This window comes from Mixophyes fleayi, chromosome 5 (assembly GCF_038048845.1).
Source record: "Mixophyes fleayi isolate aMixFle1 chromosome 5, aMixFle1.hap1, whole genome shotgun sequence".
Lineage (NCBI taxonomy): Eukaryota > Metazoa > Chordata > Amphibia > Anura > Limnodynastidae > Mixophyes > Mixophyes fleayi.
In genome coordinates, this window is record NC_134406.1 from 34,157,100 (window position 1) to 34,174,730 (window position 17,631).

The 17,631-nt window shown below is 39.5% G+C and overlaps 1 protein-coding gene across 1 annotated transcript in view; it reads right to left on the reverse strand.

Moving 5' to 3' along the window:
* Positions 1–372: 372 nt before the first annotated feature.
* The window catches only part of ODAD2 (outer dynein arm docking complex subunit 2), a 111,458-nt gene continuing 94,199 nt past the window's right edge, over positions 373–17,631 (reverse strand). The window contains exons 19-20 of the mRNA XM_075212006.1: positions 12,652–12,873; positions 373–866 (exon numbers count right to left, since the gene is read on the reverse strand). Of these exons, the coding sequence (XP_075068107.1) occupies positions 753–866; positions 12,652–12,873 (336 nt within the window). The 3' untranslated portion in view covers positions 373–752. The remainder of the gene's footprint in view (positions 867–12,651; positions 12,874–17,631) is intronic.

Here is a 17,631-nt window from a genome sequence, read left to right on the forward strand (position 1 = left end):
TGCGTATAGACTTACTGCTATATTTGTACGGAGGGCACAGTAAGGTTTTGTTCCACTGCATATTTGCTGAAAGTAATGAACCAGTTGAAGTATATATATTGGCTGTTTGGGTATAATTAGATGTTATGCTGCTGCTTGAAGTTGGTAACATTGTAACACTGTAATAAATGACAGCATGCTATTGGAATTATATAGACATTCCAGCTGTTCTGTCTGTACAGTCAGACCTCACTTCTGATCTTTAGTTAACATACTTTTTTGCGGGTCTAAAAACATGACAACAAACACAATGACGGATTTATAAGATACAGTTCTGTAACAAACTGTGAAGTACACAACTGATGTTGACATATGCAGGACATATTACATATACTGTGTTTATGGCTTTTAATGGTGATATACACTAAGCAATATACACAATGAAGTCGGAATAACATCTTCAGCACAGTTAGCATTACTTAACAGTTTTCTCTATACTCATTTAAGGTGATCGTTTGCCTACGCACAGTGGGGCAGTTATTTTGTGGGCTGAAGCAAAAGCCATGGAAATGCAGCTTAACAAGTCACCAGAAATTAGTGCTTGATGCCTCAGTGATGACAGTAGCCCTTAGTGAATTGATGGCTGCAGTCTCATGAACTTTCAGCTCAAAGAATGGCCTCCATGGTGTGCATGCATCGGATACCCTACAACTAGAAATTCATTGTGAAGTCAGGTGGAGCAAAAAGTCTAAATCGTTTTTCTTCTTCATGTGTTAGCCATATCTTGCTTTCTCATTGGCCAGAGCGAGTCGACGTATGTTGGCTATGCAACCAGCAGCAGCCTCTTGAAGGACGTCATCGGTAGAGCCTACCAGGTCTATCAGCAGCTACAAGAAGAAACAAGTGCAATCTGTCAATCTAATACAAGACAGTGTGCGCAAAGCAATGTTGTATGGTTTGGTTAAATGTTAATACCTATAAATTGTGACTCCTATTCTCAGTCAATATGGTGTTCTATTGTCTGAGGAAGGGGAAGGTTAAAAAGCATAACAGGAATCCCAAGTGGCTGGTGACCAGGTATCTGATAGTGGGGCAGTCATGAATTGTCCACAAATCTTCTAACTGTAAGTGTATACACAGTATTTATTCACTTCAATAAATATTCCCTGCACTTGACCAGTTTCTGGCAATTCTGTTACTACCATAGGATCCTGTATATGGAGACAAATCAACTAGGTCTACCCTGATTTTACTGGAGTAACAGTGCACCTCTTGCTGGAGGATTATTACACAAAGTGACCAGTTATCCTGTTGTCAGTGGAAAAGTCGTAAGCTGTAATTGATCTATTGCCTGTAAGCAGGGGCTGGTTGGAGGGACATCTGCCCCCTGGGCCGGTTCCATAGTGAGCTACCATGGGCTGGCTCACTAGGTAACCTCCATTTTTGTCCTTTGAAATGTTCCTAATAGTTCTAAATGTTGGAGGGGCTGGCAGGAACCTGGATCGGTAATAGTGCGCGGGACGCGTTACTTTAGGCTGTAACGCCAACAATTGAATATGCCCTTTAGAGTATCATGTAGGGAAAATGAATTGAAATATAAAAAAGTATTTAAATGAGTGCGTATCTGGCTGAAGTGTGTATTGTGATGTTGTACCCACTGTTTGTTTTGACAAGGGGAATACTACAATATATCCATTTAGAATAGAAGCCAGCCTAAAGTATGTCTTAATAGTCTGTTTTAACTCACTGGTTATGTTATCATGTAACTATGCACCATGCATGCTTTTTTACCACAAAATTACTGAGCATAGCGATTGTAAAAACTCAACTAAAATGTAATGTAAAGCCAAAGTGGTCTAATGAGATTAAGTATATAAGGGCAGAGTTACTATTTAAATACTTCTTCTTACTCAGTATATGAAATGCATCTGATTACATTTAGTAATTTAAACAACTATGCTTTGCTTGTCCCTATGTACAGTGAGAATGCATTAAAATAATTATAATTAAAGAAAAGTATTTTACAATATATTCCAAGAGTGTCTAATAAAATATATAAACAACAAAAGTAATTCAGGCAGAGTACAACAAAACTTGTAATTTAGCAATGCCTGGAAAAGAAGCTTCCTATACTACCAGTATAATAACACATACAATTTGTATAAAAATACATAGGGGTTATATTTACTAAACTGCGGGTTTGAAAGTGGAGATGTTGCCTATAGCCAGAGCCGTAACTTAGAATTCTAGTGCCCTGGGCGAGAAAGACAAATGCCGCCCCCCTAGCCCTCAATTTTAACCAAACTAATCTAAAATATTCCTAAATTGCGCCCCCCTTCAGCGTTGCGCCCTGGGCGGTCGCCCCTGTCGCACAGCCCTAGTTACGGCCCTGCCTATAGCAACCAATCAGATTGTAAGCTGTCATTTATTTAGTACATTCTAAGTGACAGCTAGTATCTGATTGATTGCTATAGGCAACATCTCCACTTTTCAAACCCGCAGTTTAGTAAATATACCCCCTAGAGTCTGCAGAGATGAGTGAAATTTGTCTTCATTTCAACATTAGGCTTTTCTGATGAAATTTGGCTTTAAGAGTTGCTCACAGAATTCCGCCAATGAGTTTTGTTCTGCACAGAATTCTCCCTTTTAATATCTCAACTATACCATAAGGCAGAATGAATTGTCACCAGGGGGTAAATGTATCATACCCCAGTTTTTGCAACTCGGGAGAGTTTAAATTTAAAGCGGCGCTGCCTTGTAAAGAGAAACCTCCCTTTACAAGGCAGCGCCGCTTTAAATTTAAGCTGCGAAGACGCCGATCTCCCACGAGTTGCAAAAACCGGGGTATGATACATTTACCCCCAGGTCTATTGAAAGATATATATATATATATATATATATATATATATATATATATATATATATATATAAATAGGCCCCAGTTCTATTGAAAGATATATATAAATAGAATGCAGGAATTTTGCAAATCTGTATCACTTGCATAAAATTCTGCCACATAATGCAAAAGTCATCAGCACAGATCTTCACAGTGCTAAAATAAGAAAATAAATAAATGTAAAAAGAAAAAGAATGTTTGACCCCCATCAGAAGTAAAGTGAAGAACTAAGTAGCAGCTCTCATAGTCTGGGCTAGATACCTCTATTGCAGTGGATGAACAATGTGAGGTCTCCAGACAAAAGCATTCCCTAGCACCAGGCTATATGATGAGCTGCGCTGGTCACATTATAACAAGGAAACCCTGTCACAGCCTGTTCAGCATGGGGACGGAAAGACCAGACCTGAGCTGATAGCACTGGGGCTCATCCCACCCTTGGGCAGTGGGGTAATTACTGTAAAAAGTAAGAAAAAAATATTTTATACGTGGCGGGTACTGGCCCCAGCAAGGCCTGCAGCCATAAACTGGTTGGGTGTACTGGCCAGTGGTGGAACTACCATTGGTGCACCAAGTGCGGTGCATCAGGGCCCATGGAGGTTATGGGGCCAGCTGCACGGGGAACTAGTGAGCTGTGGGCCCAGGTTCCCTCCTCACCAATTGCCTGCACCAGGGCCCACAGCTCATTAGTTCCGTCTCTAGTACTGATCCTTGTAGAAATACAATCAGGGCAGATTTCTCATGCTCTAACAAATCAGAGAGAAGCAGCTCTTGCTGGGAGATTGTTCAATGATCCTAACACCCCTTTTAGGGTCAGTGGAAACAAGATTCAATCATAAAACAAAATGGAAACCGGTAAAACATGGCAGATTTGTAGGACACTAGCAGTACTCATAGGACAGCTGCTTCTCATATTCCAGTGTACTTCATGCCATAGAATAGTTGTTAAGACTTCTTACAAGGGTGGATCTATTTGATTAGCTCCCAGGTGGTGCACAGCACAGTAGGCAATCAAAAAGTGAAGCCAGAAGATAAAAACGTAATCCAGATCATTCTCTTTTGAGGGAACGTAATGGAATGTGCTGAAACTGTCCAAAAGGTAATACTTGGACAGTGTTTGACAATGACAGGTCTGTTCAATAGTGCAGCAAACATTCTTTCATGTTAAGTGCTCCAATGGAAGCCATCCTCTCTGATAAAATATAGCAGATCTTCTACTCATACTGACAATGTGGCTGATAACCACAGCGAAATCTGTTATCACTCATCCTAGCTGCATAGTTTCCTTATGGCTAAAACACAGCTCAGAATCCTGAATTGCTGAATATAGGCATAAATTGAATGCAGACATGGACTGTATCTGAGATCTTGTTACTGGCGGTACATAACTACATTTGCTGGTTTATTCTCACCAGTGAAAGTGATACAGATAAACAAAATGCATTTCTGTGTCGTGTGCTGCGTTGGAGCATAGGAAAACTTGTTTTATAACAATGCTGGCTCCCTAGTACCCAACCAGGTGCTTGCTTTCATTAGATCAATGTGCACTTCTCAAGGTTAATATCTGATTAATTGCTACGGCTTATGTTACATTTGTGCTATTAACACCATGTTATTTAATAACCCTACCTATGTTCTCACAATAATTGAAGGAACATTAAATTTTACACTTACATTTAGGTTATCATTAAATTATTAAATATTTTAGAGATGTATGTAAATGGATGTTATTAGTATGTAAAGGATACAGAGCTGTAACTAGAAATTCTAGCACCTGGGGCAGAAAAGGGAACTTGATGCCCCCTCAACTGTAACCAAATTAACCTAAAATATTAATTTCCCTGCGCCCCTCAGCTTTGTACCCTGGGGCCCTCTGGCACAGTCCTAGTAACGGATCTCTAGTTAAGAGTCATGATTATGTAGTCTTACCCAGCTGAAATATGATATTTGGTCACAAAGTTGCTATTTGATTCACTGCAGGACTTGTTTGATAACACACAGTTCAAGTACAGATGGTTTTCCAACTTTATTATTATTATTAAATATTAAAAATTATTTTTCACAAAGTCTGCTGCCTCAGTTTTTATTTTGGCAATTTGCATATACTCCAGAATGTCATGAAGAGTGATCAGATGAATTGAAATTAACTTCAAAGTCCATCTTGGCCATGAAAATGAACTTTGTCCCAAAAACAGCATTTCCTCTACAGTTCAACCTTGCCACAAAAGGACCAGCTGACATCAGATCAGTGATTCTCTCGTTAACACAGGTGAGAGTGTTGACAAGGACAAGGCTGGAGATCACTCTATCATGGTGATTGAGTTAGAATAACAGACTGGAAGCTTTAAATGGAGGGTGGTGCTTGAAATCATTCCTCTGTTAACCATGGTTATCTGCAAGGAAACACGTGCAGTCATCATTGCTTTTCACACAAATTTGCTTCACAGGCAAGAATATTGGTGATAGTAAGATTGCACCTAAATCAACCATTTATCGGATCATCAAGAACTTTAAGGAGAGAGGTTCAATAGTTGTGAAGAAGGCTTCAGGGCACCCAAGAATGTCCAGCAAGTGCCAGGAACATCTCCTAAAGTTGATTAAGTTGACTCAGCTGCGGGATCGGGGCACCACCAGTGCAGAGCTTGCTCAGGAATGGTAGTAGGCAGGTGTGAGAGCATCTGCATGCACTGTGAGGCAAAGAGTTTTGGAGGATGGCCTGGTGACAAGAAGGGCATCAAAGAAGCCACTTCTCTCCAGGAAAAACATCAGAGACAGACTGATATTCTGCAAAAAGTACAGGGATTGGACTGCTGAGGACTGGGGTAAAGTCATTTTCTCTTATGAATCCCCTTTCAGATTGTTTGAGGCATCTGAAAAAATGCTTGTCCGGAAAAGGAAATGTGAACGCTACCATCAGCCCTGTGTCATACCAACAGTAAAGCATCCTGAGACCATTCATGTGTGGGGTTGCTTCTCAGTCAAGGGAGTGGGCTCACTTACAATTTTGCCTAAGAACACAGCCATGAATAAAGAATGGTACCAAAACATCCTCCAAGAGCAACTTCTCCCAACCATCCAAAATGAACAATGCCTTTTCCAGCACAATGGAGCACCTTGCCATAAGGCAAAAGTGATAACTTAGTGTCTTGGGAACCAAAACATAAAAATTTTGGGTCCATGGCAAGGAAACTCCCAAAATCCCATTCTGACAAACTCCGAGCATTGATTAGGCAAGAATGGGCGGCCATCGGTCAGTATGTGGCCCAGAAGTTGATTGACAGCATGCCAGGGCGAATTGCAGAGGTCTTCAAAAAGAAGGGTGAACACTGCAAATATTGACTCTCTGCATAAACTTAATGCAATTATCAATAAAAAGTCGTTTACACTTATGAAGTGCTTGTAATTTTACTTCAGTATACCATAACAACATCTGACAAAAAGGTCTAAAAACACTGAAGCAGCAAACTTTGTGAAAACCAATACTTGTGTCATTATTAAAACTTTTGGTCATGACTGTACAACTGTACATATTAGAATAGATGAACACACTGAGAAAGGAGAGTCAGGGTATTGTTCGATGCTTGAATTTTATTTTACTATAGTTGGGTTTGTAGGTGAATAGTTTATATAGTTTGGGTATGATTAAGGTTGTTTCTCCCATGAGCCCATGAGAAGCTTGTCACTAGGTGCACCTCACTTCCTGGATCCTAACTTGGCTCCTCTCCTTTCTTACTCTTCTGTTGACCAAGTGAAACCAAAAGTACTGTTTAAAATTGGAAGATTGGGCTTTGTACTGCAATTTCCAGCATGAGTATGTATAGTACACATATAATATACATATAAAAAAGAATATTTTGATGAAAGGGGAAGACGTAATCTCCTTGTCAAAATCCAGTGCTGGCTCTCCTATTTAGCCAGTTATTTAGATACTGCAATGTTAAGGGCTATGATAATGTTTTTATTAACATAAGAAAAACTAAAAATGATCTGGCAATTTGCCTTAGAGTGAAGTCATCCAGAGTATGTCAACTTAAACCAACACAAAAAAAAAAGTACTTAAAATCAAAGGTCTACCGTGATTTTACGGTATACAAGAACAAGTCTTAAGTAGCACTTTATCTTTTATTTTATAGCTGTCAAATTAAATATACATTTGCTATTTAGCAGAGCCTCAGCCTTGTACTGTACATAAAGCTGAACAATTGCAAGACGTTTGCTTTGAGTATTTCTGTGGTTTATGAAAAGAGCCAAGTCGGAAGGAAAAGACATTCTCTGAATTTTCTTGAAGCAAGATAAATACAGAAGAGAAATACAGATGAAAGATGAAGTTGCTAACTGTGGACAGTGCCAGATTCCTTTTTTTCTGGCTCACTGTGTAACTGGCAGACATAGTCAGTAGCAATCTTTTCCATTAAATTGAGCTACATATATTTAGGTATATTTGTTTATACATTTTATTTTACCCCCCCTTTTAAAAGGGTTTTTTTTTTTCTTTTTTTTTAATTGACTTTTCAAATATCATAATGATTCACCCTCCATAAATACTGGCTAGCTCTAACATGAACTGGTTCATTTGCTCATGGAAGGGCATCAAGGAGCTGTCATTGTTGAGTAATTCTAGAAAACAGGCTTAGCAGTACAAGCTCCTTTTTATAAGGTTAAAAAGATGCTTGACATCTGCCAAGAGAAGCCCTCGTGCCAACCGCACAGTAAGGTATCCGAACGATACTAAATTAGATGTCTTTCTATGTACACAGTTAGGCAAAGATAAGCTAGCTCCCATGCTGAAGTCTTTTTCCCCAGATGAGATCAGACAGACTATAATGTAGCACTTGTTGTGTATTCCAAACGTCAAGTAATTTGATAGCCTTACTCTAGTTTTTGAAAAATTAACTCCAGTCAGAGGTTTAACTCACAAAGATTCTAAACCTTCCTGACCTCCCAAAAAAAAAAAATGACTTGAAAACACATTTTCCCACTTGGCAGTTTTATATAATAAACTGTTGTCGCATGTAGGCTCCTTTCAATCTAAATTGGACTACAAAAGTGTGTTTAGACCCATCAGTTCGCTATTTCCTACAGACCTGGGGAAAAATGTTAGCACCTGACATACCGTTAAACACAGTCTAAACGATGTATAAGAGTTTTCACCATACAGTAGCCCCTTCCTAGAATAAACAAAGTCTGGAAAGAGAGATGGCGTCTAATGTGTTCGCTTGTCTTTGTGAACTTTCTGCAGAGTGATATGATTGATGCTCTTGCAGTCTGGTGCAGAAAAAGTGGGATTAAGATTGTTTTTCTGGAGATGATGGATTAACTAGTGAGCTTGTTTCTGGCCGTAAAAAGAGCAACTAATTAATAGCAAGTGACAGGCGTCACCTTAATTTATACTCCTTTTGCCACTGCACTGCAAGCGCGTCATCAGCTCTAGGAATAATAAAAAAATAAACTGCAGCGAGTTAATAATTGGGTGTAATTGCTGGAAGACAAGACAAAAAAAATCTTTATGTTTTTTGGGTACTTTTCCTGAGGCTTCTTCGGCATCGGTGAAATGGTGTCTTGTAGATCAGCAGTTACCACTGAATAGGCCTTTTATGTTATGTAATGAAGCTATCCTTTCTTCATTAGAGTTTACCTCCAATAAAAACAAATATTAACATTAAAGAGCAGGCAAATAATATATGTATGACAAGGAAATAAGGGAGCACTGAATTAAAAGCATGAAGGGATCTTTGATGAGAAGAATGAGCTGGTTGTAGATGTGGATATATTTAAGCAGAGTGATACAAGCACTCTAAATGAAGGGGATATTAAGCTTTAAAATCCATTGAAGTTTGTTAAATCTATTGCATTGCCACTCAGGGTAGGCTTAAGATTTTCCCTTCAAAAAGTCCATCACGTACATGGCGCCTTTATGACATTGGGCCCAAGGTATAATTCCTATTAATTGGTCCCCATAGCTCTTTGGCAATGCACAATTAGATGTGTTAGGTTTACAGTTACCGGGATTAGTACTTGGATTAATCTGATACATCTAAGGTTAAAGCTTGGGGTAGATGCAGGACTTAGGTAACATTAGGGCTATGTAAGGGTCAGGGGTAAAACTATTAGGTTAAGGTTGTGGATTGATCAATCAACTCAACAGAATGAGGAACCGTGAAACAGGGGATTTCTTGTCTTTCTATGAGATAGAAGCTCTTTTATGGTCTCTTCTCCACTAGAAAGTCCATGGCTGGGATCATGGAAATCCCTCTTGTTCTCCTTTATTCCCTCCTTCAGTACTAATAATGACTGGGATCCATCCTGCACATATACCTCTAAAGTGCTAAGGACAAGTTCCAATCATCCTTAGCACTGAAGAGGTTCAAAGTAGCTAAAATCATACTTACTCGTCCCCCATTGGAATTTCCTTCCGGTGGGGCCAGGAAGAAAGGCACCTGTTGTGACAGTGCCCAATGGTATCAATGAGTGTGCTGGCCCTCAGCCGTATACTACAGAAAAATATCTGTAGTGTACTGGATGGAGGGATTGCACTAAAAGTGCCCAATCTTCCCACGTCCTGGCACCTACAGACCAAGAGGCACCCTCATTTGAGAGATGAAAGTCTCCTCTTTCAAATAATGTGGCCCCTTAGTAGTTATTGTTTGATGATTATGTGTGTTCTCCAGAGAATATCACCCTACACTAGAGAAAGCATTAAGATTTCCTGGGGATGGGGGTGTTTATAATGCCCAGATCTCCCCAATCCTGGCTAAAATAAACTTAGTGGTCCCTTGCTTTGATGCCATAGGTTGTCTAGTTTTCAAAATGGTATGTCTTTTTTAGATACCGGTATTATTCGTACACATTTTATGCATTTAATTCAAGACTGTGTAAACTAGCAAAAAACCCACACAGTTTATTATGATAACCTATGTGTAGAGGTTGATGCCAAAGCAAGGACCACAAAGTATTTCTTGGTGTTTAGAACAAAAAAACACACATTTGCTTTTAGTTCACTTTTGTGCTATTTCAATTAAAAAAACACTTATTTTGGCAATTTTAGATGGTCTTTGCTGTGTAAGGAGGTATAAGAAGACTAATGGTATTTAATGAAAATTTAAACACTTCTGAAACAAAACAACTCATATAATACAATAACTTGTGCGGATACTGCATAAACAAATTACTGATATTGATTTTGGATTGTGACCAGCACAAAAAGTGTTAGCTCAGGAGTGAGGAAAACCTCAGAGGCTAAGGGATTAAAATAGCCTGGAATACATTTGTTCTGAACTTTGACTTGGGTCCTTTATAGAAGAAAATAAACAACCCTATTTTAGCATTCACTTTTTAACGGAGAACATCATACAATTAAAAAATGTGTACTGCAGAGGAATACAGTGGTGCCCTTTACAGGCTGTCCACTATGACATCACAGTGAGTGCGCCCAGTAAAATAATCCCTTCCTACACTCAAGCAAGATACACCAGACAGCTGTAAAGTGGTTAACACTGCTATACCCAACCTAAAATCAGGGAGGATGAACTTGTAGATGAAGATTGATAACAAAAACCTGCTTTGACCCTTGTAAATTTTACCTTATAACAAGGTCCTATTTAAGAAATGTAATCTAATAAAACCAATAAGACATTTAATAATATGTTGCAAAAAGTGATACTAAAAAAAGTGTTCTATTGATTAATTGCAATCCAACAAAGACCTCTGGGAACCCAGCTTTCCTTTACAGTGTCTGATATATACCTATTGCTTACACATAGTGAAGACAGCCATTGTGGGATGGATCATTTTCATGAGAGTGCAACCTAACGTATCGTGATATTACTAGATCCTTGTGAACTGTACAAAGTGCCTCAGTGGTTTTACTAGTTCCTAGTGAATTTATACTTTGCATTCTAATGAATATTGGTTTAGCTCACAAAATGGTTACCTTAATGGCTTCACTTTAAAGATTTAAAACCAGCCACAGAATGTACAAAAAGTCAGTTTACTGGCTTTATATCTCACGATTTAACAAGAGGACTTTCTGGTCCTCTACATGGAGCCGCTTCTCAGGGTTAATGGGCAGCTCTCCATTGGCTGAAGTGACATCAAGCATGAAATGGGGAGTGGTCAGAAAGTACTTAAGCACTTAATAACTATAATAAGCTATGTTAGCAAGACCATGACATACTAATGTTCTCCCCTATCTGGATTCCAGCCACGCAGAGGACGGTATAAACATTAGAAACTGTATATTTTTAATTTGGCATCTCAATTCACCTACCCCTTCCCTGCCACTACCAGTCACCAATGTGCTCCTCACCATGATTCACAAGGAAACCTGCTGTGTTAGGTCAGCAAATGATTTTATCACTACTTGCTTTCTCCTGCATCGCTCTATGATAAGAGTGAATCTATTGACCTATCACTACACGTTTCCGCTGAGTTCGTGCAGTAGGAATGTGCTGACAGGTAGTATTCAGACAAGGATATGTGTGTCGAAATGCTGGCTAAACACTGGATATCATAATCATGACAATAAGATAAAGCTACTTGTTTATTTGTAATAAAAATTATGATTTGTGTCTCTGCCGCTCTACAGTCTGCCACCCAAGGCAAAGTGTCAACTTATCCTCAGGGCAGAAATGCCTTTGTTTAATCTGATAATTATAATTTAGGCTATGTACAAATCACAGGTTTTTCAGCCAAACACCCGATAAACGACCGTTTAGCCCGATATCACATCATCATCATCTATTTATACAGCGCCACTAATTCCGCAGCACTGTACAGAGAACTCACTCACATCAGTCCCTGCCCCACTGGAGCTTACAATCTAAATTTTCTAACATACACATACATAGACAGAGAGAGACTAAGGGCAATTTAATAGCAGCCAATTAACCTACCATTATGTTTTTGGAGTATGGTAGGAAACCCACGCAAATACGGGGAGAACATACAAACTCCTCACAGATAAGGCCATGGTTGGGAATTGAACTCATGACCCCAGTGCTGTGAGGCAGAAGTGCTAACCACTAAGCCACCGTGATGCATCACATTAGTGTGTATGCTTGCACGATGAACAACAGACGTTCCAAAGTATCAATCGTATTTAATTTGATCAGTAGGATTAAAATCTTGTTCCAACCGCCTTCTGATCCTGCAGTGTGTATGCGCTCACACGACTGTCTGCCCAGAGAGAGAGTAGGGCCCTGTCACTGTGTCTGTGTTGTTAAATGTAGAGAGTGCTGTAGGTGGAATAATTCATCCTTTCGTTCTGATTATTATTTCGTTTCAGAGTCACAGAAACTAACGAAATTTAAAATGACATTGTGGAAAAGTCAAAGTTTATTTTGTGTGTTATAATCAGTGTGACAGCAATGACCAACTACACTGTTCTTGGACCAGATGATGAGCACAGATCAGAAGGTAAATCGTGTATAGTGTATAGACATGAATCCACAGACTGATTGGAAATTGAGGCGTAGGTAAAATTAGTGTAGATACACATTGGTTGGAAAATTCTGTAGTGTGTACCTAGCTTCACTTTTTCCAGCTTCATTCTCAAGCATTGTTATACAGTTGTTTGCATCCTCTGAGAGCTGGAAAAAAGCTTGAGCTTCCTGTTGCCCTACATTCTACTGCCTGAGGCAAGGTGCACACCTATCCTCATGGCAGAACTGCCTTTATCAGGCAGCTGTCCGTTCTTGAATATATAACAACGTGAACAGCATTAATAACAATAACTACCATAAAAATTATGCTATGCAGGAAATCTGCAGAGTAAAACTTACTTTCACTGCTCCATTCTCATGCATTGTTATGCAGTTGTTCGCATCCTCTGAGAGCTGGAACAAAGCTTGAGCTGTAGCACGATGAACTGCCGGGTCACTTGATTTTAGGTATCGTACCAGAGGGGCCACAGCATTAGCTTCTCCAAAAGCCACCCTATTATTCCCCCACGTGCAACAACGGGAAATGGCTTCAGCCAAGTGGCGCCTTAATTTTTCATCTGTCTGTAGAAAGCAAAAAAGATAGTGTTGTTTTTCTTCCTAGGCATAGCTCGAAAACTTACAAGTCATTTTTAAAATTTTCCTTGTAAAGTTATAATTTTGTTAAGAGGTCTCTTGATGGTTGGGATAATGCTTAAAAAATATGGAGAAGTTTACAGACTGTGGTAAAGAAAGTATTTATGTTATTGGCTTTCCATGACCAAGAGAGAAATGTTGTCAAGACTTAGGTGCCATCAAAATCTTATGAGAGAAATGTTATCTTAGGTTTTATTGCTGTTTGCAGCATGTTGTCTTTCCACACAGGGAGGGAGACATTGACTTGTTAAAATATTTTTAGCAGCCAGGTGTCATGGGAGTGATAGGAACCAGAGACTGAGTTAGGAGCTTGCGGCCGCAGTCTTACAAGCATATTCTTTTTCAATTATAGACTCTCATATTAACTTTTGATATTACATAACAACCAATTAACAGGTGATTTAAACACATTAACATTTTAGGGATCGGCTTGTGTGATACTATTTGACAAATAAATGTAAAAAGCATAATTGTGCATTAATCAAGAAATGAGTGGTGAAAGAATAAGATAGTTAAATGACCAAAAGGCGTTGTGTGAAAAACAATATTTTCTAAATGCAATTTTAGCCAACAATTCTTAGGAAAAGTTATTGTTAACTAGTAAATGTCATACAAGTAACTATGGGGCCTATTTAACAAATTGAAAGCCCTAGATCTGGCAAAAACAGGAGTTTTGGATGGATTTAGGGTTTCTCGTGATTTAACAACGCCCCAGGCTGGTGAAGGCTATCTCTGAGTATCAACGACAATAGCCTTGGCCAGGGGCCTCCAGCGAAGCTTCCCCATGCAATCTACCAAGGACAGCAGTGGTACAAATACTACCGCTGTCCTCCTAATTGCTCTCGCCATCTCAGGATGGAGATAAGCAGATGTTGAAGACAAGAAAAATTACTTTATTATTTAATTAAAACAAGTTCAAGATATTAAAGTAATCTATTTTCTCTATTTTTTACATATATATTTATACTTAGTATTGTTTTGTCATGAAAGTGGAACTGGAGGCCCGTGCAGGATTCCAGTTCCACTGCAGTTAGGTGAACCCGCTGTGCTGAGTCACACATCTGCAGATGGACCATGCACTGGTTAGCGAAGCGATAAGAATACTCTTACTGCTGCCAGTCATCATCAACTTTTCCTCTTAAACTGGGCATAAGATTTTGTATTGCTGCGATAAGCAGAGATAGGAAATGTGTTGTCCATGCTTGTTATCAGGGACACTGTTGCACTAGCATTGGATATAAACAATTCTAAATGAAAACCTCTATAAAAATATCTATGAAATAACCTTATAGACTAAACATAGCAATATCCCTTTTAACCACAGTACAACAACAATTGTATGTGGATGTGGTTTTCACTCCCGGTAGGTATTGAAAGATCGATATTACTCAGAAAGGATGACTACTGTGTGGTATATTTACACAGCCCCCACATTTCCTTTACCAGCAAAACAGCAAGCGTCCCTCCACTGCAACCCCAACCGTTTCAAGTAAAAAACAAGGGGCCGATTCCAGTAGCTGCAAGGTTCCGTAGTAACCTCACGGCTATGTTACTGCGCAGTGTTGTAGGTTTCGATTTTCGCTAATTGTTGATTGCACCTAATGAAACGAGTTTTGATTTTTGCTTTCATAAAAGTGATAATAACTTTGAGCTCATCCAAGAATGAGAACAATTCTAAATACTTTACAGTATGTTAGATTATATATGATATATTTTAAGAGGGTGTCCTCCATTCAAAGCATTTGAGCTGCAGCTAACCAATCACATGTGCCAAACAGGTATGGGGGAGGTGCATAAATGTCTATTAATGAGTTTACATACTCTTTGATGTCAGGATTTTCCAGAATGGCAATCTTCACTTGTATATAACAGTTATTTATTTTAGTCAAACCAGATAAAGACTGATCCTTGTCTGACTGACAAGTGTGGTAGTGTTTTCACTATTGAGATGTTGTTTGCTACAAAATTGTCATTTGGTTGAGCAAATTGCTTCACTATGTCAGCTTCCATCTGACATGGTGTCATCTTTGCTTTTTGCTAAATATTATATACATCTTAGTTTAAATGTTGAGAGATTAAAATGTGGTTGAAATATATAATGCAGACATCAACAAATGTCTCTAATATATTCTTATTCAATTATTCGTACAGAGTTATGAAGCTTAGAGCAATATTCTATAACATAGATCAGAGAAACCATTGCTATATTTGTCATCCCTGTTATTATGTAATGTCTTATTTGAATGCCTCTGGGAATAAGCTGATTTGCCAAAACACTGCACCGCATTAATGGAAAATTATTTAGTCCATAGGATGAGATAATACACTTAGGATTAGTACAGTATCAGCAGTCTAGGAAGAGTTATACTGTTTGGAGCTATAGACTAGCAGTAGTCTGTCATTTCAAAAAACTGTCCACCATAATTATTTTTTAACATTAAGCCCCATTTCCAAAGTGTCAGAATGGCAGGGGTCTGATGTCAAAGACCACGCATGGTCCTGTTGGAGACACTCATCCCAATCTCATGTTTCCAGAACACATAATCAACACACAACAAACCCTTATGTGTAGGTATCACTGAATTTCAAAATCTCCTCCAATCTATGGCAGAAAATTAGCTGGTGCCAAGATGGTGATTATCTCCCCAATGTCAGGAAACCAAGATCGATACATTTCCTTGCATTGGAATTTGTATATAAAGTACTAGAGAAAGGGGTAATATCATTGGCACTGCTGGGTATTTGTCCCATAGTTTGTAAGCTTGCGAGCAGGGCTTTCTCACCTCTTTGTCTGTTTTACCCAGTTTGTTTACTGTGTTTGTCCCCAATTGTAAAGTGCTATGGAATATGTTGGCGCTATATAAATAAATGATGACGATGATGATGATGATATAAGGGTATTTAGAAGGCTGAAAGAGTATTCTCTGACACTCTCTCTTCATTTGATCCCACAAATGCAGAGGAAATTTCTACTCTCTTCTCATCTTCCTACTCTACCTCCTGTCCTCTTGATCCCATACCCCCACAAATTGGTAGGTCCCCTTCTCCCGTGCTCATTCCACCTCTAACTAAAATCTGTAATCTATCTCTCTCTACTGGTATTTTTCCATCACTATTCAAACATGCAGTGATTACTTTGAAAAAAACAAAATGACCCAAACTCTCTCTCAAATTACCGCCCCATCTTTCAGCTCCCATGCCCCTCCAAGCTTCTCGAGAGAATTGCCTACACCCGCCTCACACACTTTCTTACAGCAAACAACCTACTGGATTCCCTTCAGTCAGGCTTTCGCTCCCAAAACTCCTCAGAGACTGTGCTGACCAAGGTTGTCAATGATTTGATCACAGCAAAAACTAAAGGCCATTACTCTCTTCTAATTCTCCTGGATCTCTCTGCTGCATTTGACACTGTTGACCACACTCTCCTCAAACAAACATTACAATCCCTAAGTCTTGAAGGTACTGTCCTATCCTGGTTCTCATCCTACCTATCTAATCGCTCTTTCAGTGGTAATTTCTCTGGATCCACCTCTGCTCCACTTCCTTTATCAGTTGGAGTACCACAAGGCTCAGTCCTAGGTCCTCTGCTATTCTCTATCTACACTTCTCTTGGAAAACTAATAAGCTCCTTTGGATTTCAGTATCATCTCTATGCAGATGATACACAAATCTATCTATCCTCTCCTGATCTTTCACCATCTGTGTTGTCTCGCGTTACTGACTGTCTTTCTGCCATTTCATCTTGGATGTCTTCTCGCCAACTCAAACGCAATCTTTCAAGAACTGAATTAATAATATTCCCACCCGAAAACAGAAGCTTCCTGCCTGACATTTCTATTTCTGTTGATAACATGACCATAAATCCCACCCCGCAAGCTCGCTGCCTAGGTGTAATCATTGACTCACAACTATTGTTTATTCCCCACATCGACTCAAAAGCGCCTACCCACGGGACAGCAAAAGCGGCTGAAAACGACAAAGACTGCTCTTATAAGAGCTACCTGAGCAAGAGAAAACAACTGCTTACACTGCACAACAATACACAGCACCCACTGTAAAAGGACACATAGCCACTTTACACCACACACAGAGCTAAACAACACTCAAGAGCATAAACATATTTAACATCCCAGCAACATAGAGCACACACCATAAGAATAGGGGCAGTCACACCAATACTGCCCTCCACTTAGATCTTTAAACATCCAAGAGCTACACACACCCCTGCCCACCACCACGGCAGAGCCATAGACACATCCCATACAGAAGGTACCACACCACCACAATATACACCGCATCAGAGCTGTAAACAGGGCAAAGAGCTATAGACACACATCAGCAAAAAGAGCTATAATCTACCGCATACCCACAAGCACAAAAGTATATTGTTGGTACCAAATCTGTATCTGTGTTCTCTACACACCCCCCCCCCCCTCTCTCTCCACCCCAGGTTGCGCCACGGCACAGACAAGAAGACATACAACAAGTTCGGCAATTGGAACACCCGAAGACTCCGTGACGGCAGCACCAATCCCTAAGACACTCCCGTCAAGCGCAGACGTCCAAGGTAAGCTCTCTAAAAAGAGCCCCTACCACCATATCGTGAAGACTGTGTGGAGTCTGACTGGGCAAAGTTTTGCAGGTAGGAGTGGGAGGTGGTTAGCAGGGAGAAATTAATGCACAGAT